Source organism: Amia ocellicauda, chromosome 2 (assembly GCF_036373705.1).
Source record: "Amia ocellicauda isolate fAmiCal2 chromosome 2, fAmiCal2.hap1, whole genome shotgun sequence".
Lineage (NCBI taxonomy): Eukaryota > Metazoa > Chordata > Actinopteri > Amiiformes > Amiidae > Amia > Amia ocellicauda.
The window spans coordinates 47309966-47334615 of NC_089851.1; the positions used below are offsets into that span (position 1 = coordinate 47309966).

The window sequence follows — 24650 nt, forward strand, 5'->3', positions numbered from 1 at the left end:
TTCAGTGTACTATGTGATGAAACCACTGATGTTGTGATATTGAAAGACTTACAGTGAGGGAAAAAAAGTATTTGATCCCCTGCTGATTTTGTACGTTTGCCCACTGACAAAGAAATGATCAGTCTATAATTTTAACGGTAGGTGTATTTTAACAGTGAGAGACAGAATAACAACAAAAAAATCCAGAAAAATGCATTTCAAAATAGTTATAAATTGATTTGCATGTTAATGAGGGAAATAAGTATTTGACCCCTTCGACTTAGTACTTGGTAGCAAAACCCTTGTTGGCAATCACAGAGGTCAGATGTTTCTTGTAGTTGGCCACCAGGTTTGCACACATCTCAGGAGGGATTTTGTCCCACTCCTCTTTGCAGATCCTCTCCAAGTCATTAAGGCTGACGTTTGGCACCTCGAACCTTCAGCTCCCTCCACAGATTTTCTATGGGATTAAGGTCTGGAGACTGGCTAGGCCACTCCAGGAACTTAATGTGCTTCTTCTTGAGCCACTCCTTTGTTGCCTTGGCTGTGTGTTTTGGGTCATTGTCATGCTGGAATACCCATCCACGACCCATTTTCAATGCCCTGGCTGAGGGAAGGAGGTTCTCACACAAGATTTGACGGTACATGGCCCCGTCCATCGTCCCTTTGATTCGGTGCAGTTGTCCTGTCCCCTTAGCAGAAAAACACCCCCAAAGCATAATGTTTCCACCTCCATGTTTGACGGTGGGGATGGTGTTCTTGGGGTCATTCCTCCTCCTCCAAACACGGCAAGTTGAGTTGATGCCAAAGAGCTCGACTTTGGTCTCATCTGACCACAAAACTTTCACCCAGTTCTCCTCTGAATTATTCAGATGTTCATTGACAAACTTCAGACGGGCCTGTACATGTGCTTTCTTGAGCAGGGGGACCTTGCGGGCGCTGCAGGATTTCAGTCCTTCACGGCGTAGTGTGTTACCAATTGTTTTCTTGGTGACTATGGTCCCAGCTGCCTTGAGATCATTAACAAGATCCTCCCGTGTAGTTCTGGGCTGATTCCTCACCGTTCTCATGATCATTGAAACTCCACGAGGTGAGATCTTGCATGGAGCCCCAGACCGAGGGAGACTGACAGTTATTTTGTGTTTCTTCCATTTGCGAATAATCGCACCAACTGTTGTCACCTTCTCACCAAGCTGCTTGGCGATGGTCTTGTAGCCCATTCCAGCCTTGTGTAGGTCTACAATCTTGTCCCTGACATCCTTGGACAGCTCTTTGGTCTTGGCCATGGTGGAGAGTTTGGAATCTGATTGACTGATTGCTTCTGTGGACAGGTGTCTTTTATACAGGTAACGAGCTGAGATTAGGAGCACTCCCTTTAAGAGAGTGCTCCTAATCTCAGCTCGTTACCTGTATAAAAGACACCTGGGAGCCAGAAATCTTGCTGATTGATAGGGGATCAAATACTTTTTTCCATCATTAACATGCAAATTAATTTATAATTTTTTTGAAATGCGTTTTTCCGAATTTGTTTGCTGTTATTCTGTCTCTCACTGTTAAAATACACCTACCATTAAAATTATAGACTGATCATTTCTTTGTCAGTGGGCAAACGTACAAAATCAGCAGGGGATCAAATTCTTTTTTCTCTCACTGTATGTCTTGCACAGTTTGACAATTACAAGCTCATATATTGGCTGCCGATCACCCATCAAGGTAGACTGCAACGTGCTTAGTGCTGCTAAGGTAGACTGCAACGTTGTTCTGGACCATCAGAGAAAATCTACCATTGCAAACCACCTAACGAAATCACAGAAGCATTTAAAAAGAAAAGCTTCATTGTAGGGAGAATCGCACATGCAACATACACTTTCAATGTGTTTCAACACAACCACAACAGCACAACGGGAGCGCTTGGATGTTGTCCGTGACTGGGTCTTAACTTGTGCCCTTGCAAACATACCGTTATCTAAAACAGACCATCCTTTTGCACGCCAATTTCTAAACACTCGAGTCAAGAACAGCAATGAAATTCCAGATTACAGATGTCTACAAAACTGAGAGAAATAAACTTAAGGACAAACTAAAGGATAAGAACGTGTCAGTTCTATTTGATGAAATGACTGACGATGAAGGCCGCTATGTACTTAACATTTTACTCGCCCCACTAGTGATAGACGGTACTGGGAAGGTGTCCTCCTATCTTGCTGACATGCACCTCATGCAGAAAACAAACCACAGCACCGTGTCTCAAGCAGTCATTCAGATTGTGCAAAGTTACAAAATTGCTTACAAAAATGTGGTTGTCTTTGACACAGATAATGCCGCATATATGAAAAAAGCTTAAAAAACAGTACTGTCTGGACTGTTGCCAGTGCAACAATGGCACCAGACCCAGTAGCAACTAGATGGAACAGCTGGTTTGCTGCTGTTCAGTACCACGCAAACCGCTTTCAGCACTATCACGGCTTTGTTGAAGAAGAAATGTTTGTGTGTGGCAAATCCACACCACACTCGCTGCAGGAACTTGAAAGAATGCTGTCAGAAGAAACCCAATGTTTATTGCTGAAGATTATATTGTGTTTCATCAATGAAATGTGCAATCCAATCACTGACATATTTGATACACTTGAAAGCCAGATACCGTGCTTTTTCTGTGCTTTTGAGAAACTGCTGTTTTTCTTTGAGACACATATTCAGTTTTTGGGGGAAAACACTCAAAGGTTTCTCAGGGCTAAAGATGTCAACAATTTAACAACTGATCAAAGTAGCTAGTTGGTGCACCTGTTTCATTCAGCTGTAGACAACGCAGCTGAAAAGCTGAAGAAGTACATCAGTGATACTGAGAGTGGGCAGCCCACAATTAAGTTTTTGAAATGCGTATGGATTTTCAACCCCAGAAGAGTTCCTGTAATGTCTCATGTCAAGGAGGATTACGCTTCAATTCCTGGCTTCAGTGATATTCCAGAAGAGAAGTTTGCTTTGTATACCGGGAAGGTGGCGCTCAACGCAATCCAGCACGCTGAACAGTAAGGGGGAATTGACATCACCATCTTTTGGTCAGGAACATCCGACCGACTCCCAAAAATAAAAACATTAGCTTTTAGATACATACATGCTGTAACAAACATGGCTGATGCTGAGCGCAGCAACTTGCTATACAACCTTGTTCTCTCTGATCGAAGGCATTCTCTTTCAGAGGACAAACTAAAAGAGCTGGTTTTCCTTTAATTCAATCTTGCAATTTAAAAAGACTTCACATCAACATAAAATCATTTTGATTAGTCTTTGATGCTTTATTTAATTTCTACCTGCTGTGCTATGGTAGTATGAGAAGTATCCAATATAACTGCACATATTTTTTTGTTACATTGCACAGTATTTTTCTTTAATAGTTTGTTTGTTTGTTTTTTTGCACTTGTGAGCATCTAATTCAAAGCAGGGTCATTTTGCTGAAAAGTCCTTATTTAACAACTGCATTTCGTTTTAAAATTTACACCTAATGCGTCACTTTTTTTGTTCAAGGAATGATAGAGTAGTTGATTCTGTGATACAAATGTGCTGTGTGCTATATAAATACAAAATACTTGTACGTATTTGTAAAGGTTAAAATAGTCTTATATTTAATTCAATTTGTAAGAAAATATTACAAAGGATTTAATGTTGCATAATTTTGCATAATTTTGTATTTTTCCTTGGATAATTTTGTTTTTTCCTGTGCATAATTCCCACTTGTGGGACACTTGACAAGTGGGTGAGTACACTTGTGCCAGCTCTGGGAACTGAGGAAACCCTTCAGTAGGTGCTGGCTGTGTTGCTTCCCTTGAAGGTGAGTTTCCTGCCTCAGGAGGTGTCTCACTTTTTTTGCTGGCTTTCTAGGAAGCCAAATCTTGGAGTGTTGTCAATTCCAAAACCACCTCCCCAGGACTCGGCTTCCGATTTGTTCCATGCACCATCACTCAAAGATATCAGATGATCTATGTGAACATACTGGACTATCCATGTTTTTCCAAAATCATTTCTCATTTCCCCCATCTCCAATTCTTTACATGAACTCTGTCCTGGACATTGAAAGCACACAGTTTCACACTGCTATTGTAAAGCTGTAGCTTCTGATGATCTTGCTTCGTTTCCACAACTTTTTCAAGATCAGGCCTTAACAGGCTGAGGCAAGTGCGTGGCTGACACTTCAAAAACAGCTCTGCTGGAAATGACCAGTGACAGAAGAGGGAAGCAATGATAGGTCAGAAGAAAATTTGCCAATCTGTGCTGCAGAGGTAAGTCCAGTTTATTTTTGTCTGAGTCCAGCAATTGTTTCAAAAGTGCTTGCTTCAATATTTGACCAGAGCATTCTGCTGCACCATTTGAAGTGGGGTGGTATGGAGGGACTAATGTGTGTTTAATTCTGTTTAGCTTCAGGAATTTGGTGAATTCAGCTGCTGTGAACTGCGGACCATTGTCCGAGACAAGCTCTTCTGGGAAACCGTAAGAAGAGAACAAGTTTCAAAGAATGTCCATGGTCTTTACTGTAATTTGAGTCACTGGGAAAACTTCTAGCCATTTTGAGTGGCTGTCACCTAGAATGAAGAAAAACTGCCGTTCTTTTTCTGCAAAGCCCACAGAGATACGTTGCCACACCCGGGTAGGCCATTTCCATGGGTGAAAGGGTGCAACTGGAGGTGTGTTCCATACTGCCATTCATACAGTACACTGTTTAACCCTTTCCTCAATGTCTCTGTCCAAATTTGGGAACCAGACATAGCTTTGCGCTAAAGCCTTCATCCTGCACATTCCAGGATGCTCTTTGTGGAGTTTTTCTAACAGCTTGACACAATAGCTTGGCGGTATTATCACCCTCAAACCCCACAAGATACAACCTTGTTCTGCTGAAAGTTGTTCCCATCTAAGGAATTAAGGATGTAAGGCTTAATTTTCCAGGTGGTTTGGCAATCCAGTCAAATAGATAGAACTGGATCATGGAGTGTTGCTTCAGAGATATCCTTTGATGTGTCAGGCAGTTCTTCCATGCAAGATAAAAAGAAAATGTCTGAGTGAACATCAGATTTTTCAATGTTTTGCCGTGGTAAGCGGGAGAGCGCATTTGCATTGCCATGATCTTCTGAACACCTGTACTCTATTTCATAGCAATATGCTAGCAAAATCAATGCCCAGCACAACAGTCGGAGTGCTGCTAAGGTAGGTACAGCTGTCTTTGACCTTAGAATGGTTGTCAATGGCTTGTAATCAGTCACAAAGGTAAACGTACGACCGTATAAATATTTGTGGAATTTCTTTACTCCAAAAACTATAGCCAACACTTATTTTCAATTTGTGCTCAGTTCCTTTCACTACTGCTCAATGTTCTTGAAGCAAAAGCAATTGCTCTCTCTTCACCATTGTCCAATGTGTGGGTAATTACTGATCCAACTCCATAGGGTGAAGCATCACATGCCAGTCTAAAACATTTCTGGGTGTCATAGTGCATTAACACCCTGCTATTGAGCAATTGCTGCTTGCATTTAACAAAGGCTGAATCACACTCTTTTGACCAACTCCAATGTTTGTCTCTCTGTAGGAGTTCGTGCAATGGCTACAAGACAGTGAAGAGGTTTGCCATGAAACGACCATAATACACTGCTCTTAAAACTTAAGGGAACACTTAAATCACTATCGGATCTTGATGAACGAAATATATTAAAGATCAAAATCTTTACTGTACATTGTGTAATTCGTTTAGAACAAAATTACGTAACAACCGCCAATGGAAACCAAAATCACCATCCGATTGAGGGCTGGATTCAAACTCACACTGAAAATCAAAGTAAACAATTGAAATCACAGGCTGTTCCAACTTGAGTGAATTTCATCACGGCAACTCATAATCAAGACTCAGTACTGTGTATGGACCCCATGTGCCTGTATGCACTCCTGACAACGTCTGGGCATGCTCCTGATGAGACGGCGGATGGTGTCCTGAGGCATTTCCTCCCAGACCTGGATAAGGGCTTCAGTGAGCTCCTGGACAGTCTGTGGCGCTACTTGGTGGTGTCAGATGCACCGATACATAACATCCCAAAGGTTTTCAATTGGATTCAGGTCTGGGGAACGTGAGGGCCAGTCAATGGCATCAATGCCTTCATCATCCTGGAACGGCTGACACACTCTGGCCACATGAGGCCAGGCATTGTCCCGCACCAGGAGGAACCCAGGGCCCACTCCACCAGCGTAAGGTCTGACGATGGATCTTAGGATTTCATCCCGGTACCTAACAGCAGTCAGGGTACCGTTGGCTAGCACGTGGAGGTCTGTGCGACCCTCCAAGTATATGCCTCCCCAGACCATCACTGACCGACCGCCAAACCGGTCATCCTGGATGATGTTACAGGCAGCATAACGTTCACCACAGCATCTCCAGTCTCTTTCACATCTGTCACATGTGCTCAGTGTGAACCTGGTCTCATCTGTGAAGAGAACAGGGTGCCAATGGCGGACCTGCCAATTCTGGTGTTCTCTGGTGAATACCAATCGAGCTGCACGGTGCTGGGCTGTGAGCACAGGTCCCACTAGTGGACGTCAGGCCCTCATGCCACCCTCATGGAGTCTGTTTCTGACAGTTTGGTCAGAAACATGCACAGCAGTAGCTCGCTGGAGGTCATTTTGTAGGGATCTGGCAGTGTTCCTCCTGTTCCTCCTCGCACAAAGGAGCAGATACCGGTCCTGCTGCTGGGTTGATGCCCTTCTACGGCCCTGTCCAACACAGCAATTGTCTGTGGCCACCACCTGCAAAACCATTCCCTTTTTGGGGGTTGTCTTGCTGTTGCCTCTCCAGTACACCTGTTGTCACTTTCATTTGCATCAAAACAGGTGACAATGATTCACAATCGCTTAGGATTCCTAACTGGACAGATTGATATCCCTGAAGTTGAATTAATTTGGTGTTATACTGTGATGATTACGTGTAACCTTAATTTATTTGGGCAGTGTAGTTTAAAAGTCCCAGAAATGATCTAAGTTCTGCTACAGTCCTTGGTTGTGGGTCTTTAGTGTTTGCCTCCACCTTCTCTTCAGTTGGATGCAACCCTTCAGCATCTACCAAATGACACAAGTATTCTATACTTTTCTGCATAAACATGAATTTGCACCATTTTACTCTAGTCTGTTTAAGGCCTCTTCCAGTGTTTTCAGGTACTGTTCCTCACTGCTAGTAGTTATTTGGATGTCATCAAGGAAACATACAACATTTCCAAGCCCTTGGAGTATCTGAACCATCACAGACTGAAAAATTGCAGGTACCCTGGAGATTCCAAGAGACAATTTGTGGTATTTATATAGCCCCTTATATGTATTGATCACCAAATACTAATGTGAATCTGCATCTAACTCCAGCTGCTGATAAGCATATGTGAGGTCCAATTTACTGAACACAGAGCCCCCAGTTAACTTTGTGAACAAATCTTCAGTGTTAGGAAATGGGTAGGTCACTTCCTCAATGCACTGGTTTACAGTGATTTTATAGTCACCACAGATCCGAATGGACTTGGTCTGCTTTGGGGACTATAACAATGGGCCCAGCTGCTCCTCTCAATCTTGGAAATAATGCCATCTTTCTCCAACAAGCCTAATTCCTTCTCCACAGCTTCCTTGAGTGGATAAGGAACTGACCTTGCTTTGTGGAATTTTGCTCTGGCATTTGGAAGTAACCGAACTTCAGCTTTGAAAGCCCAAATTGTGCCAAAACCTTTTTGAAACACAGCTTTATGGCAGCTCACCACTTCCTCAACCAAGTTTTTGGGGCTTCCACTGCAAAAATATTTGCCCAATCCAAGCGAAAATGCTTTAACCAATTTCTTCCAAACATACCAGGTTTGTCACCTTCCACAACAATCAGTGGAAGCTTAGCAGCTTGTGACTGGTATTGTACAGGTACTGTGATCTGTCCAAGGAATGGAATTATCTCACCTGAATATGTCCTCACTGCGACTGGAAAAGTCTGTCATGAAGTGCCACTTTGCACAGCTCATCAAAGGAGCACAATACTAAGGAATGAGGTTTCCCTGAATAATATTATGGCACATTTTACTTAAAAAATGAAAGAAGAATCAACCTTCACTAGAAGTAAGGTAGGCATACTTTATTTTTAGTTTTTTAATGGAGGTATTTGCTAAATGTATTGCCACGGCATCACACTTTTGTTGTTGTTATTGTTAAATGAATTCTGCAAAATTTAAGTTGTGCATTTATATTGTTATTTGTTCCATGCAACGAATTACTATAAATTGAATGAGTATATACGTTGTTTTAGTCTCTATTTTCATCTTGATTTTAGGGACATCTGTAATCTGTGCTTAACATGCTGGTGTTGAGTTTTTTAAATTAATGCATATATTATAGCGTTTATACTTCATGTTAATAATAATAATAATAATAATAATAATAATAATAATAATAATAATAATAAGACAGCAAATAACCTTTATTCCAAATGCAAACAGTCTTTTTTTAATGTGTCGATACTCGGCTACAAAAGACATATTAAATTAAATTAACCTGCAGCCCGTCTTTTTTTTTTTTGATACCTACCTCACCAGTCAATCAAGTGAAAGCATATGATATGATATACTTAGATTTTCAGAAAGCACCAAAGACTGATCCTAAGATTGGAAGCTGTGGGTTTTCAGGGGAATGTACGTAGATGGATTATGAACTGGTTGATGCATAGGAAACAGAGGATGTCAATAAGAGGAATTGCTTCTAACTGGAGTGAAGCTACTAGTGGAGTTCCACAGGGATCAGTATTAGGGCCTGTGCTTTTTCTAATCTATATTAATGATCTGGACTGGATTGTGTGCAAACTTGTCAAATTTGCAGATGATACTAAAATAGATGGCTCAGCAGATACAATCTCGACAGCACGTTATTCAAAAGGGACTTAGATAATATTCAGATGTGGGCTGACACCTGGCAGATGAAATGTAATGTGGACAAGTGCAAGGTATTGCATGCAGGTAACAAAATTGTCCATTATAATTACATTATGGGAGGAATAGAAGTGGAAGAAGTAGCGCATGAGAAAGACCTAGGAGTTTGTGTGGACTCCACACTTTCCCCATTCAAATAATGTGGGGAAGCAATAAAAAAGGCAAACAAAATGCCAGAGTATATTGTCAAATGTGTAGAATATAAAAGAGGGGAAGTAATATTAAGACTTACAATGCACTAGTTAGACCTCATCTGGAATACTGTGTACAGTTCTGGGTAACGCACTTCAAGAAATTATTCAGTGCTCTAGAGGCAGTTCAGACTTACTCCAGGATTGAAGGGAATGTCATGCTCAGAGAAACTGAGGGAACTGAACCTTATCACCCTGGAATGTTGGGACATGATTCAAGTCTTCAAAATCATGAAAGGCATCGACCACATCAAACAAGAGGAGCATTTCCAGATCTGCAGGGACACACGGACCCAGGGACATGGAAAGGCATTCAAGACAGAAAACAGGAGACAATTCTTCACACAGAGAGTTGTTACAATCTGGAACAAACTCCCCAGCGATGTGGTTGAAGCCGACAACTTGGGAAGATTCAAAAATGGACTGGATGTGATCCTTGGATTAATTATTATTAGTTATTAATGGACACCAAATGTGCATGATGGGTCAAATGGCCTCTCATTTGTAAACTTTTTTCTAAGAATGGGCCATTCTAAAAATCACTCATGGCAAAAACAATTATATTGCTTCTTCTTTGCAAATGATGATGAAAACCTTGGTAAAAAACAAAATCCTCAATTTCTCTTATGTACTCTTTTCATGCCAGCAGCCTACTGAATAAATTAGGGTCAAAATTAAATTGTATATTTGGCCATGGATTTTTTCAACTGTTATAACTGCTTTTCATCTATGAGTATAATATTACCTTATTCCTTTAAAAAAGTATTTAAAATCACCATTGACCGAACTGCAACAAAAACCTACATCCATCTTCTGTGGATCTCAAGATCCCATGTCTTATTCCAAACTGAGATATATGCATAACAGGTTATGAAATAGAACACTATTTTGTAAACTGCACACAAACATAATTTGTCATTGTGCATAACCATTTTAACAGTAACAACAGGACCTTGCCTAACTATAGTTCTTCACCTAACTAGTAATAAATACATATTCTACTGCTATGTAGCCAATAGAGTTGACTGCAGTTCTACATTGATTAACACTTTGATGCATATTAAATGGATTAGTATAAAAATATAAAATCTCTGACAAATTGAGAAAAATGCAGGAAGAAAAACTATACAATAGAAATTAGCCATGTTTAGACAACTGCAAATTGTGATTGATTTTAGACTGGCATTCATACAAGACATCTAAAAGTCATTTTAAAAAGCTGAGCAAGTCCCAGAGGTAGAAGTTTGTTTTTGATTTACAGCAAAATTTTTCCCAAAATAGTCAACACTACACAAGGGTGGGTGGAGACACTAATGAAGACCAGATGCCTACCTTCGCTGGTAGCTGCATTCTTTGGAGCTTTGGTTGGTGTGTGATCTGTACTTGAACTCACGTCAGATGAGAGGCTTGAACTGCCTTTGCCTAAAAATAGAGTGGGTTAGAAAATAGCATTAGTACTGTACAACCAACAATATATGACCACGTTTTCAGGTTTTATCTGTCTTGGTGACTTAAGGAATCAGTTTACCTAATTTCTTCCAACAATACTGATTATTCAATACAAAACTTCAGTTTTAAATGACAAATACCTGCTAATTAGTGATGTGCATGACAAATATTTTGACTATTAAAAATTCCACAGCTGTTGTCGATGACTATTTGATTAATTGACCCCCACCCCTGCCACTAGGTTGACCATTTGCAAAGAGTCAAATTTAAGTACAGCATGATCACCCCTACTGTGAATATAAGGTTTTCTTAAATACTATTGAAAATTCCTGTTGTTCTATGGCAACTCACTTTTCAAATTTAGGATATGTTCTCTAAACAAGACTCTGTTTGATCATATCAGGACTAGTGTTTGCATGGTATACCAAAAATGAAATACTTTTTCAATATAACCCCCCACCCCCTCAAACTATTTTATACTAGAATTAGTGTTATGTCAAACGTGTCTCACGTCGTTCTAGTAATTTCTCTGAATCAGATGCTTAACTTTTCTCCGAATATTATTATTAATGTTGCTGACATTCAGTGTACAGCTTGTATCTACAAGCATATAAGTTTAGATTATAATATAACAATAACTGTTCTATTTAAATGATCACTGTAAAAATAGACAAAATAAACTATGCTTACATCTGTCCACTACTAAGTATTTAAGAGAGAGAGAGAGAGAGAGAGAGAGAGAGAGAGAGAGAGAGAGAGAGAGAGAGAGGCCCTGCCTGCCTTTACAAATGTTACAAATGTAATTAAAACAATAGCACAATTATGTTGAACATAATCATAATCAAAAGTATATATGATTAACATAAAAGATTGTCCTTAATTGTTTAAAATAAATTTTCACAAACTTTTTAGAACACAGATGTTTATTGTAAATTACAAAATACATCTCTAAATGAATCATAAATCACAATATGAATGCATATCATTATAGTTAAAAGATTAGAACAATAACAGCAGTTAACATCAGACTCCGGTCATTGACCCTTCTAAATGGAATGTGGCAACTTCCACCGCTGAGGGGAAATGGTGGTTGGTGTGCGAAAAAATGCTTATCTAGGTTATTATCATCCTGATTTCAGATGCAAAACCTCTTTCAGCCTGCTATTGCCAGGGTTGTAACCTATTAAATGACACCTTCATTATAGGTGTGTGCTAAACATCCAGTTTGGCTTGAGCTTTTAGAGAAGGGGAGGACCTGAAAATGTTGGTTATCTTTCAAGTCGGAAGCACTTCCAAAGGGGTAGGGGTTTCTGTGCACTTCTGTAGGAACCCGATCGAAATGTCACTCTATCAAAGCTGCCATTGGCCCCAGCGTTCGTCACTCAGAACAGGTCCCTTCCCACTTCCTGTTCTATAAAACGTGACATCAGCGCAGGTTCATCCTCTTTTGCCTCTTTGCTGGACTCAGGAACGTAAGCTCTCTGTGTCTGTGTTTATAATAAACATTCAAACTGTGTATTTCGGGTGGCTGGCTCACTTTATAGTGTTGTTCACCACCGTTTTTCGCTACACATCGTCTCTGTCTTGTGTGTGTTTAGTTATTATTGATAGCTAATCCCGATTCTGTCCCGTCCGTGCACCACCGGTCCAGCTGCACTTTCTGTTTCAGTTTCATTAACAAGAAGAGCCTTTTAAAAATAATAGTCGTGTTTATATAGTGCTATATATATTCCGACTGCTTGCTTGTGTTGGTTTTTTGTCCAAAAGGTTTTTTCGTCCACAGTAGGAGCGCTAGCAAGCGGCAGTAAAATTCACGGCCCGGCTGCCCGTCCGGAGCCGTGGTGTGTTGCAAGAGATCTCGCCTGCGTGAGGTGCTCCTCCGCCGGCTTGCGCCTGCACTACAGCCCGCGGCTGTGGCTGTAGGAGATCTCGCTCTCTCGGTTCGCTGAGAACGAGCACTGCTAGCCCTCCCGGTCTGTGCATGCGTACCTCGGTTTTAGATCCCGCTGCGGCTGGTGGTCTACTACCCTCTGCCCCTGCGGACCCCAGACACATACGGTATGGTTAAGCCTACGGGCCTACGTGGCGCTTGTATCCAGCACCTGGTGCTTGGTATACACAGTGTTCAGTCCGGCAACAGCAAGGTTGCGTGTGGTTGGTGTTGCAGCACCCCCGTGTATATAAACGTTGCCGGGTGGAGACAGGCCCGCTAGGCGCTCCACTTGTTGAAGAGGCGTTCCAGTTGTTTTGTGCCCCCGGTGCAAACACTGACCAGCACCTCTGCTGCACATTTCCCTGTGCACTTTGCCCGCCTGGAGTGGGGAAGTCTTATGCCCTGTCTGTCTGGGCACTGACAGCAGGCGCGATTTGGCCGCAACTTCCGGGTCCACTACGGCGCGCCCAGAGGTCTTACCAGGCGCCGCTGCAATCGCCCTGCCATGGCGTCAGCGAAGGAGGTCGGGCTCAGTAGACAGGGAGCGCGATGAGGCCATCCTTGCTCTCAACAGCAGGATGGACCAAATCTGCGCTCTCCTAGCTGCGCAGGAAGCACAAGCAGCGCAACAGGTTCCGCCCCCCCCACACCATGATGCTCCGCTGCCGGCTCACACAGCGCCGGTGGAGACTGAGGGGAGTCTGTCCGCCCCATCCCAGGAGGAGGGCAGCAGACAGGCCACCTGGGAGGAGGACTGCCTTTCTCTGGGACCTCACGAGGACTCAGAGCTGGAGGCAGAGCTCATGGAGGAGGAGCTGGTCACTCCCACCCCTCCTCCTCTGTTGAGCGTGGACGCCCCTCCTGCTCCCACGGGACAGGACAGGGAGTTCTGGGCAGTCATCCAGAGGGCTGTGGAGTCTCTTCAGATCCTGCCTGACCTCCTCAATGAGCTGAGGGCCACCTGGGACCATCCGGCAACAGCCCCCGCCCTAGCCAGGAGTGGGGAGGCTTATGCTAGGACCCAGAAGCAGGCTTGGTGGATTTTCCCAGTGTAAATTCCACCATAGCCGCGCTCGTCTCCCTACCTCCGCTGTCCGTGGAGCCACGCAACCTGGCCTGCCCCAACAGGCAGTGTCACGTCACGGAGACGCTGCTCCGGAGGGCGTATGAGGCTGGAGCCCAAGCGGCTCGCCTCCGAAATACGGAAAGCCTGCTGGCCTTGTACTTGGCTCAGCTGGCGGAGTCCTTGGAGCAACATGGCGCATCACCCACCCCGCCCCCTATCTCAGAGATAGCGGCGGCGGCGGCAGATCATCTGGTCACGGTGATGCACCAGGGGGCAAGGGCAACAGGGCGCCTCATGGATGCCCCTATCTCACCGGGCTTTACTTTTGGCCCCTCTGTGGAGGAGATGCTCTCGCGCACCCTTCAGGAGAGGGAGCAGTCCCTGCAGCTGGCCCGAGTGTACCCAGTGGCACCTCAGGTCCAGCAAGGCACGCCGTCTGCGGCAGCTCGCCGGTGGGGAGGCTCCCCGACCGTGGCTCCCAGGCCACAGCCCAGGCCACAGCCCAGGCCACAGGCCGGACCACAGCCCAGGTCACAGCCCCACCCACTTGCTGATCTTCGCCAGTGTCTCACTAGCAGGCAGGCGCCCCCCCAGGCCCCTGGCAGCCCATGGCAGCTCATGGTAGGAGGGGACCCGGCCCGACCCCACTTCCTCCACCACCCGAACCCCGCCCCTGAGGCATTCCATCTTGGATCTGAGGCGCCTGAACCGCCACCTCAAGGTGCTGCGCTTCAAGATGCTCAATCTGCGCACCATGTCCCAGGCCATTAAGCCCGGCGACTGGTTCACCATGGTGGATCTGAAAGATGCAAACTTTCACATCCCCATTGCACAGGTGCACAGGAAGTTTCTCTGCTTTGCCTCCGAGGGCCGAGCGTTTGAGTTTGCTGTTCTCCCCTTCGGCCTGTCGCTAGTGCCACGCACTTTTTCCAAGTGCATGGACATCGTGTTAGCCCCCTTGCATTGCCAGGGAGTCCGTGTCCTCAATTATCTAGACGACTGGCTGGTTTGTTCTCACTCGAGGGAGCAGGTTCGGATACACACAGACCTGATTTTAAGCCGCCTCTCCGAATTGGGCCTTTGGGTCAATCGAGAGAAGAGCCGCCTGAAGCCAACTCAGCAGGCACAGTTCCTCGGACTGTGCCTCGATTCCATTTCCATGCTCGCCACGCTGGCGCTAGAGAGAGTTGCCTCAATCCACACGTGTCTCTCCCTCTTCCGACTGAGAGCTCATGTCAGGGTGTCCCTTTGCCAGAGGCTGCTGGGTCTCCTAGTGGCTGCATCACAGACCCTCCCCCTCGGCCTCCTCCAGTTGAGCCTTGGCAGCTCCCAATGAGAGCGGACTTGTTGTCCCAGGTGCAGGGCACGCTTCGGCACCCCAATCCGGGCCTCCTCCAGCTCTGGGCCTGGCCCCTGAGTGGGAGCGATTGATTGCCTGGGGTCTGTCAGACGCGGTAGTTGCCACTATTCAGTTGGCGAGAGCTCCCTCACTGAGGTCACAGTATTCCTACCACTGGCGGACGTTTAGCACCTGGTGCCAAGATGGCGGTCAAGACCCAATTAATTGCCCCATCGGGGTCATATTGCAATTTGTACAAGAGCTGTTGGACCAGGGCAAGTCCCCGTCCACGCTCAAAGTGTATCTGGTGGCCATCTCTGCATGTCATGTCCGGATTGATGGCGAGCCTCCTGGATCTCATTTTCTGGCTGTTCAGTTTTTAAAGGGAGCTCGATGGCTACGGCCTCCTCGAACCCTTTCACTGCCCGCATGGCACCTTCATGTAGTGCTGGACGCACTTTCCCAAGCTCCATTTGAGCCACTGAACTCAGCTGAGCTGAAGCTGGTGTCACTTAAGACTGCATTTTTGCTGGCAATCACCTCTGCCAAATGCGTGAGCGAGGTACATGCCCTGTCCATACACTCATCGTGTGTCCGTTTTGTGGGAGATGGCTCCAGGGTCACGCTACGGCCTAACCCTGCGTTCCTCCCAAAAGTGCTGTCTCCATTTCATGTCAACAGGCCTATTGAGTTGATGGTGTTTTGTGTTGTAGTTATTTAGTATAAACCTTTGGTTGGCCCTCGCGCCCGGTTTCTTTGTTTATTAGATCTGATAAGTTGTGTAGTGTAAGATATTAGGGATTGTTGGGATTGTTGGGACCCGCCCTGAAGAATGGGCACAGTAAGGATTGGGTTCTGTCAGGACACAGTAGGAGACCTGTGAAGAAAATAGTACTGTTAAGAAGAAAACCAGTAAATAAACTTTTCCCAACAAATCCCTGAACCCGTGGAGTACAGCCTGTTTTTGGTCTTTGGTCTTATTTTGTAGCTTGATAGGATAAAAACAAGAAATATCGATATATATCGTGTATCACGCAAACTTCTAAAAATATAGAGATCTTTTAAAGTCATATCACCCAGCCCTAGTTCATAATCCATCTACTTACATTACCCTGAATGCCTACAGCTTCCAATTTGAGGATCAGTCTTTGGTGTGGAACCTTATCAAATGCTTTTTGAAGTATATCATATCATATGCTTTCACGTGAACTACAGCTACAGTTGAATGTTCAAAAAATGCATGATCTGCCTCATCTAAACCCATGTTGACCATCTCCAAGAATATGGTTTTCATTAAGATGCTCCTCTATTTTCTGTCTAATAATTTTTTCCAACATTTTACAAGTAATGCAGGTGAGACTGATTGGTCTGTAATTTCCTGGCTCAGTTTTGTACCCTTTCTTGTGGATTGGTATGACATTTGCAGTCTTCCAGTCACCTGTTCTAAGTGTCATTTGGAATACGTGAGTTAACGGTCTATAAATAATTTGTAGTTCTATATATTTTGTTTTGTCTCTATCCCTTTTGTATGCACTATATACAGTTTTCTCTCCCTTCATATATTTTTGCATACTTCTATTAAATCATTTTTGCCAGTGTTTTTTGGTACTCAAGTTTTGGTACGAATTTCTCCTGGGCCTCTAGTAGTATTTTCTGGAATTATAACCATCCATTTTCAACTGAATCTGTATCCAGTGTGCCCCAGTCTAACTCTTCTTGGCAGGGGTGGCACTGCCTCTTTTCATTCCCCTGCACTTTTTCTTCTGAAGTGCCCCAACTTGTCTTGATTGCCCCCTCCCCCGATCCATGATGTGATCTACAATTGGACCACACTTCACCCCCCACCCCAGACCACACTTTGACAGCACACCCGGTCTGAACTGCCCCTTCGTTTGTTTCAGCCACTGCTCCTGGCACTGAGGTACAAAACTTTTAGAACTTTCCTACTACCAGTTTCCCTTTCATTTCTTTCCTTAGTAGAACATGTCCCATTGTCAGAGTTCCCTGCACCCCTGGTCCTTAGATTAAAAGATTCTCAATTACTCCGTACATACTCTCTCCCAATGCATTAGTCCCCCTTCTGTTTAGATGTAGACCGTCCGGTTTGTACAGGTCCCGTCTATCCCAGGAGAAACACCAATGCCCCATAAATCCCTCTTTCCTACACCAGGATTTCAACCATGTGTTGAACTTTCTAGTCTCCCTGGCCAAGCACGTGGTACCGGTAGTATTTCAGATCAAACTACCATGGAGGTTGGTTCCCATGTAGACCATGACCAGTGGATCCCCCCCGGCTTTGGCCAGTAGTCTGTCTATTAATTTAGGAGATCTGCAACCTGAGCACCAGGCAGGCAAGATACCATGTGGGTTTCCTTATCATTAGAACACACTGTGTGATCTATGTGTCTAAGTATCCTACTATAACTACCTTCCTGTTCTTGGGGGTAGTGGGCACCATGGCACTCTGGTGCTCAACTGCCCTCCCGTTACCCTCTGAGCTGTCACTGTTCAACTCGGTGTCCAGCAGTAACCCAGCAGTTCTCTACGCTGTCCTGCTCTAAGGGCTCAACCTTCCTAGGTTTTGGCATGCACATCATCTCTGTCATGGGATAATTGACCAATTCTTCCATATCACTAATACAGTGCAGATCAGCAAGCTGAGCCTCAAGATCACAGACTTTGATCTCTAGGACTTCAATATGCTGACAACGTTCACAAATGAAATCTTCCTGGATGAAAAGGCAATCATTCTGCAAACTTGACACTGTAGTGGCCACATGGTTCTAAATGTAGAAAGTTGTTGGTTATGAGCTTAAATTAGTGCCATAAAAGTAACCAATTGTAAAAAAAAAAAAAAGTTGAGAACAAATTGATGCTGAGATCAAAAATAAAACAATCGAAAGCAAAATGTATAGAATTGTAAACAATAAAAAATTATATCGAAAGCAAAAAAAATAAAATCTTGAAAGCAAATAATGTTAAATTGAGGGCAAAACTTGCCTGAAGTCCGTGTTTGGTTGCGATGCTGCAATCTTTGCTTTTGCCACCAGTTTCTTTTCTTTCTTTTTTTCTTTCCGTTTACGAGTTTTGGCACTGTTTTGCCGTGAGGGAGGGATTTACAGAGAGGCATGGATCATGGGTCTCCACTGGTCCAGTAGGTTTGAGTGATGGTTCTTCCTAACCCAATCAGTGAGCAGGGTGGGCTGGTCTGACAGTCACCACTGTGCAACACATCTTTGACTTCACCACTGATTGTACCCATAGACTTATGGCTTATGGCCATTACTTACGACACTAATTTGAGCCCATAGTTGGTGCCCTAAACACTGTCTCTTGATTCTTGTCCCCTAATTCAACTGCTTGTTGGACTCGGGTTTCCCTCCAATAGCGAGAGAAACCTTTGTCCAGCAGGGGGCTTTTTGAGCTGTATTTGACAGTCTTTCTTTTTTCCTTGCAGGGAGCTGATCCATCAGGCCAGACCAGACGAGACGGGGAGGTGCCGGTTGACAGAGCTGCAGAGTCCTGGGTCCTTGGAGCGGTCCGGAGGCCGAGGCGAGTGGAGATTGGGACGGACCGGGAGCGACAGGGGACCTAGCCAGAGGGGTCGGAGGACTCCTCACGGAGTGGGTCCCATCCAGAAGCCCGGCCGACCATCTACCCGGAGCCCGGCCTGACCAGGACTGCTCCCCGCTGACGTCACCAGCCAGGATCCAGGAGAGGCCTCGGATTCCAGGGACCGACCAGGCCGATCGGCAACGTCCCTGAGGGAGGCCTCCTGCAGCCAGGGCCCGGACTTCTCCCCGCAAGGCCCGCTCCCTGCAAGAGCCCCGGAGGTGGAAGCTGCTCCCCAGCCAGGTGGACTTGCCCCGACCTCCGGATTGAGAGCCTCCCGACCCTTCTCCAAGGTAGGAAAGTGCAGCATGGCCCAGCGAACCGCCGGTGTGAGGCGCCATAATGCGGTGCGCTTCAGCCGTGAGGCTGGAGCCGAGACCGCGGCCCTCACCCGGCTGGAGTTCAGCAGGTCCGTGCTGCAGAGGGGCCTGGGCTTTGCCCCTTCTGAGCTGAACTGTGTGGTAAAACTGCCTGGACCTAGGGACGTGTTCGAGGTGAGCTTTAAGAACCCTCAAGTGCTGGAGAGTTTTTGGAACCTGTATAGGGAGAAAAAAGACAGCATGCCCCTGAATGACTTTGTGGTCGACGCCCTGACAGATAGAGAGATTAAAATTGTAACTATTCAGTTTTACAATGAAGCAGTGGCAGAGTACGACGTAGAAGTATGGCTGAGGAGACACTGTGAGATCCTGTCTGAAAGCAGGAGAGTTAATGATGAGGATGGGGTCTGGACCGGTGCTCGGCGGTGGCAGGTGCGCCTGCAGGTGGAAGTGGCCGCCATCGGCGGAGTACGCCATCTACCAAGCACCGTGGTTTTAGGAGCAAATAGGGGGCTTGTCTTTTATCATGGCATGCCCAAATTATGTAGGAACTGCGGGGCCCTGGGTCATTTAGCCGCAGCCTGTACCGTTGTTAAGTGCAAGGTCTGCGGCGGGGAACATCAGACCAGGGCCTGCAAGCAGGAGAGGGCCTGCAACCTGTGCGGTGGGGGAGGGCACCTCTTTAGGAATTGTCCCTCCTCCTATGCAAATAGGGCGCGGGCCCTCGGGGGTGGTGGAGAGAGAGAAAATCAAGTGGAGGCTCCTCCAAAGGTGATACCCCAAGATGGGGGTAGAGAGGAAACAATCCTCAGGAGCCTCATAGGCTCCCTCTCTGACTCTGGGTCAGAAGTGGAGGCAGAGGGAGAGTGGACAGTGGTAGCGGGGAAGAGAAGGAGGGCTGAGAAGAGGAGCATGGGTAGGGGGGGTATGATGAAAAAGAGGATTCATTCTGCAGATTCTCCCCCTCCTGCCGGCTCCTCCCCCGCTCCAGAGTCCCCTCCCTCAAATTTTTATACGCCCCACTCTGACTCCGGAGAGGAGAGTGGTGGGCCTTCTCCACTGCCCCGAGTGGGCGGCCTGGTAGATGAGAGGCCCCCTAGAAATAACATTCCTCCTGCCCCACAACTGAGACTCTCCCAGGGGAGGGGTCAGGTATGCCCTCCCGGCAGTAGTGGGAGAGCCGCAGGTCCTCAGGAGACGAGAGTCGGCGCCAGTGTCCTTTCCCAGAAAGACATCAGGGACGTGATGGCAAGGTCACTGGCGCTGGGGGAGGAGGCCTGCGGCGGCAGACAGCCGGGAAGGGAGAGACCACCCCCTCCCCCACCATTAGTTAAAAGAACAACTAGCGGGGTCTACACAGTTTTCTCCCCAGTTGTACATAAAGCCTCTGCCCTGCCATCTGTTCGTCGGGCCTCGGCCTCAAAGGAACCAGGGAGAACCTCCAGCACCACGGGCCCTGAGCCCAGTGGAGTTTTGCCCGCCTTACCGGGTGGCGGGAGCCGAGCCCCCCCCATAGTCTTCCTAGAGGATCAAGCGGTGAGGCAAATGATTGAAATGATGGGTGCTAGCGCTAAGCTAGGTGAGGGAGAAGAGAGGAGTGGGGAAGAGAAAGGTTTCTTTACATGATTGTTACGGAGCGGGTAATTGCCCTCACAGCCATTATGGCATTAACTATTATTTCAATCAATGTGAGGAGCATTGCTGAGGTGAAAAAGAGGACCGATGTTTTAAACTCTCTGGCTGGAATGAAGGCGGATATTATCTGTTTGCAGGAGTGCGGCATCCCGTTCCAAAAAGAATACAAAGATCTCCGGGACACTTGGACCCTAGGAGAATCCTTCTGGTCGGGGTCCAATGTGTCCCGAGCGGACGGGATTGCCGTACTCCTGAAAAACCCCTTCTTAACAGTTAAAACATTTAAGGTCATAGAGGCGGGCAGACTGGCCAGCCTCGATTTTAAATACAAGGGGGCTGTATTGAGGCTGGTCAATGTCTATGCCCCCACCAGCCAGAGAGAGAGAGTCCTCTTTCTCCCTCAGCTACGCCCGCTCCTGATCGGCACCTTGCCAGTTATCATTTCAGGTGATTTCAACTGTGCTCTGAGGGATGTAGACCGGAGTAAGCCCCGTAACGATAGATCCAGCAGGGACCTCGCTGCGTTCGTGGAGGACTTTGAACTCTGCGACGCAGGTCGGGACCTGGTCCCCTTGTTCACCTGGGTGAGTTCTTCTGGCTCCTCCTTCTCCAGGATAGATCTCGTCCTCCTCAGCAAGCCACTGGAGAGGACCGCCATGTCTTCGGAGGCGGTCTTCTTTTCAGACCACAGGCTCCTGACGACAGAGGTGCTCATTCCGAGCACACGGGAGTCGGGGCCTGGGGTCTGGAAGCTCAACACCTCTCTGCTCGATGACCCTCGTGTGATTAAGACCTTTAGCAGACGCCTCGAGGAGTGGAGGACCCTGAAGGACCTTTTTGATTCTCCCATAGAGTGGTGGGAGATGATGAAGAAAAGAACCAAGGGCTACTTCATTCAGCTGGGGAAACGGAAAGCTCGCGAGAGGCGGGCGAGATATTCCCATCTAAACGCCCGCCTCCAGCGCCTGAGTCTTTTACAGCTCAGAGGCTTCGACCTAGCTGAGGAGGTGGCCCGGGTCAAACTGAGTCTCTCCGCCCTCTATCGGGAGGAGCAAGAAAAGATCAAGGTCCTTTCCAGGGTCCGCATCATGGAGGACGATGAGAAATGCAGCCGCTTCTTCTTCAAGAAAACGAAGGAGAGGCGGCCTGCAATGTCCTCCATGATCGACTCCTCGGGGCAAGAGGTGGAGGGCAGAGAGGCTGTTGAGACAGTGGTGCGGGATTTCTACAGGGAGTTGTACGACCAGAAGGTGGTGGATCAAAATCTGATCCATCACTTTCTGTCCCTGTTGGAGTCCCGCAATGAGGGGGACGAGGAGGAGGAGGAGGATCCAGAGATCACCACCACTGAACTCTCCCAGGTGATAAAGAGTCTTAACTCTGGAAGGACACCGGGTCCCGACGGGATCCCTGCTGAGTTCTATAAGATCTTTTGGGAGGTGCTTAAGGAAGATCTGGGCCAGGTCCTGGGGTCGATGTACAGAGAGGGCAGATTGGCCCCTTCGATGAAGAAAAGTATCCTCTCCCTTCTTCACAAGAAGGGAGACCCAAAAGATCTGAGGAACTGGCGGCCAGTCAGCCTCCCGTGCACCGACTACAAGATACTGGCCAAAGCACTGACGCTCCGGCTGCAGCGGCCACTCCCTCAAGTCATGGGTCCCGACCAGGTCTGTGGTGCCCGGGGGAGATCGGCGGCCGACAACGCCATGCTGCTCAGGGATGTCGTGGCCTACTCGAACGAGAGAGGGCTTCCCCTGGTCCTAATCAGCTTGGACCAGGAGAAAGCCTTCGACAGAGTGGGCCACGAATACCTGCAGCTCGTTATGGAGAGGATGGGTCTCGCTCTTGGCCTGAGGAAGTGGGTGAAGATCATCTACAGCGGCCTAAGCAGCAGGGTCCTTGTGAACCGCCACCTGACCGAACCATTTCCGGTCAGGTCGGGGGTCCGGCAGGGTTGTCCCCTGTCGGCCCTGCTGTACGTCCTCTGCTTGGAGCCGTTCATGCAGGCGATCCGCCGGGACGTCCGGGTGACAGGTTTCCATCTCCCGGGTTCCGGCGGAGAGCAACTGAAGGCCCTGGCCTATATGGACGACGTGGCCGTGGTCTGCACGGACGCTCCGTCCGTGGCCAGGGTCGAGGAACTGCTGGACGGCTTCTGCAGGGCGACGGGGGCCGCTGTGAACAAGGCCAAGAGCGAGGTCTACCTCTCCAGGGCATGGCCTGTCGGCCGGGGCCCGCCGACCGTGTTCCCTGTGAAGCCGTTTATCAAGGTTCTGGGGATCACGATCGACGGGACCAACACGGGCACCCGGAGCTGGGAGGAGGCCATAGCAAAGGTCCAAAGGAAGATCCACGGCTGGAGCACAAGGACCTTGACGATGGCTGGTAAGGTGCTGGTCGTAAAGGCCATCCTCTTCCCGATACTCCTCTACGTAGGAATGATCTTCCCCCCAGACAAGGTTATCGCAAAACTAGTGACCCGAATTATATTTCGGTTTGTCTGGGGGAGCAAAATGGAGAGGCTGAAAAGAGTGCAGATGGTGAAGGGTACCCTGGATGGAGGCAGGGGGGTCCCGGACGTTGTGCGGCTGATAAAGGCGCAGGGGCTGGCCTATGTGGTCAAGAACATCCAGGCTGCTGGCAAGAAAGTGAGTTTCATGAACCGCTTTTATTTTGCCAGCAGCCTGAGACCATTCGGCCTCTGCGCCATGGATAACACCAGGCCGCACTCGTGGGATCCCCCGCCGTTCTACAGGGCGCTCCGAGCCTTCGCGCTCGAAGTAGGCCTCCACAAAGTCGTGCTGGCCTCCTGGGATTATAAGACCATCTGTAGCCGGATAGAAGATTTCCCTCCCGAAACCTGCCGGTTTATCTGGGCTAACGCTACGCACGTTTGCCTCACGAACACGCAGAAAGATGTCTCCTGGATGGCTGTGAGTCGGTGTCTCCCCACCCGAGTGTTCATGCACAGAAGGGGCATAGCTCCTTATGACACCTGCCCCTATAAGGGTTGCTTGGGGAAGGAGACGGAGGCTCACATCTTTAGTGAGTGCCCCTCCGCCCACAGGGTCTGGCTCCTGTTTTCTCCGTTCCTCCACAGGTTCGCCGTTCCTGCGCGGGCGACCGCCCAGCAGATCCTATACGGTCCAGCCAAGGGAATTTCTACATCTACCTTGAGGTGCTGGTGGCGTGTCGTCTGCGCAGTGAAGCAGGCACTGTGGGAGGGACGGAACATCTGTTTGTTCAACAAGCAGGAGCTGGACCCGATCGTCATCGCGCGGAGGGGCATGGTGTTTGTAAAAGACTACGTCAATCTGGAGATCCATCAGAGGGGCAAGGAGGAAGCCTTTAAGAACTGGCGCATACAAGATCTGGGGGAGCTCAGGATCCCATGATGGGACCCACCTCCGGGGACGGTCAGTTCCCCCTGCTGGAGCCCGAGTCCAAGATCTTTTAAAGATCTTTTAAAGATTTTAAGAATGATTGTTTTTAAAAGAAGATTTTAAATAATGAATCTTAATTGTTTTTAAAGATTTAGTTGTTTTTAAATCACAATTGTTTAGGGTTTTTGGTAGAGTTTTGTTATATTTTGTTGTCAGATACATTGACCGTTTTGGGTTTAATTTAAAATGCATTGGACCTTTTTTGTTTGTTTTTTATTTTTCCTTTTTAATTGTTTTTTTAATTTGTTCAATGCATTTTCAGTTATTTTCAATGTATCTGACTCTTTTGTTGGTGTGCAATTTTTTTGCTTTTATCACGTTTTGTTTATTTGATTTGAGCACGTTTATTTTAAAGTTAATTGTTTTAGTTTGGTTAAAAATCACAAGATTTTAAAAATTTTTAAGTGATTTTAAGGATTGATATGTCAATGTTTTTAATCATAAGTATTAAAAATTGAATTGTTTTTATTGATGAAAAGAAAATACTAAATCCAATAAAATAGTATTCAACTGCTTGACTTTTTTTGTTTTTGTTACAGAGATACAGTGCAGCTGTTTCTCAGCAGCTGCTTATGTACCTTTGTGTTTAGCTTTTTGCCATCAATTGACACCTCACTGACTCCACCTCCAAATTGCCTACAAAGGCAAACTAGGAAGAAGATTAACTCAATTAAGGCAAAACTAAAAACAAGATTAGACAATGCTAAG

The 24650-nt window shown here is 46.8% G+C and overlaps 1 protein-coding gene across 2 annotated transcripts in view; it reads right to left on the reverse strand.

Annotated features, from left to right (window-relative positions):
* The window catches only part of fbxl7 (F-box and leucine-rich repeat protein 7), an 88302-nt gene that overhangs the window by 40539 nt on the left and 23113 nt on the right, over nucleotides 1–24650 (reverse strand). For both annotated transcript variants that reach the window (XM_066687216.1, XM_066687218.1), the window contains one exon: nucleotides 10478–10567. In XM_066687216.1, the coding sequence (XP_066543313.1) occupies nucleotides 10478–10567 (90 nt within the window). Of the gene's footprint in view, nucleotides 1–10477; nucleotides 10568–24650 lie in introns of those variants that run through there.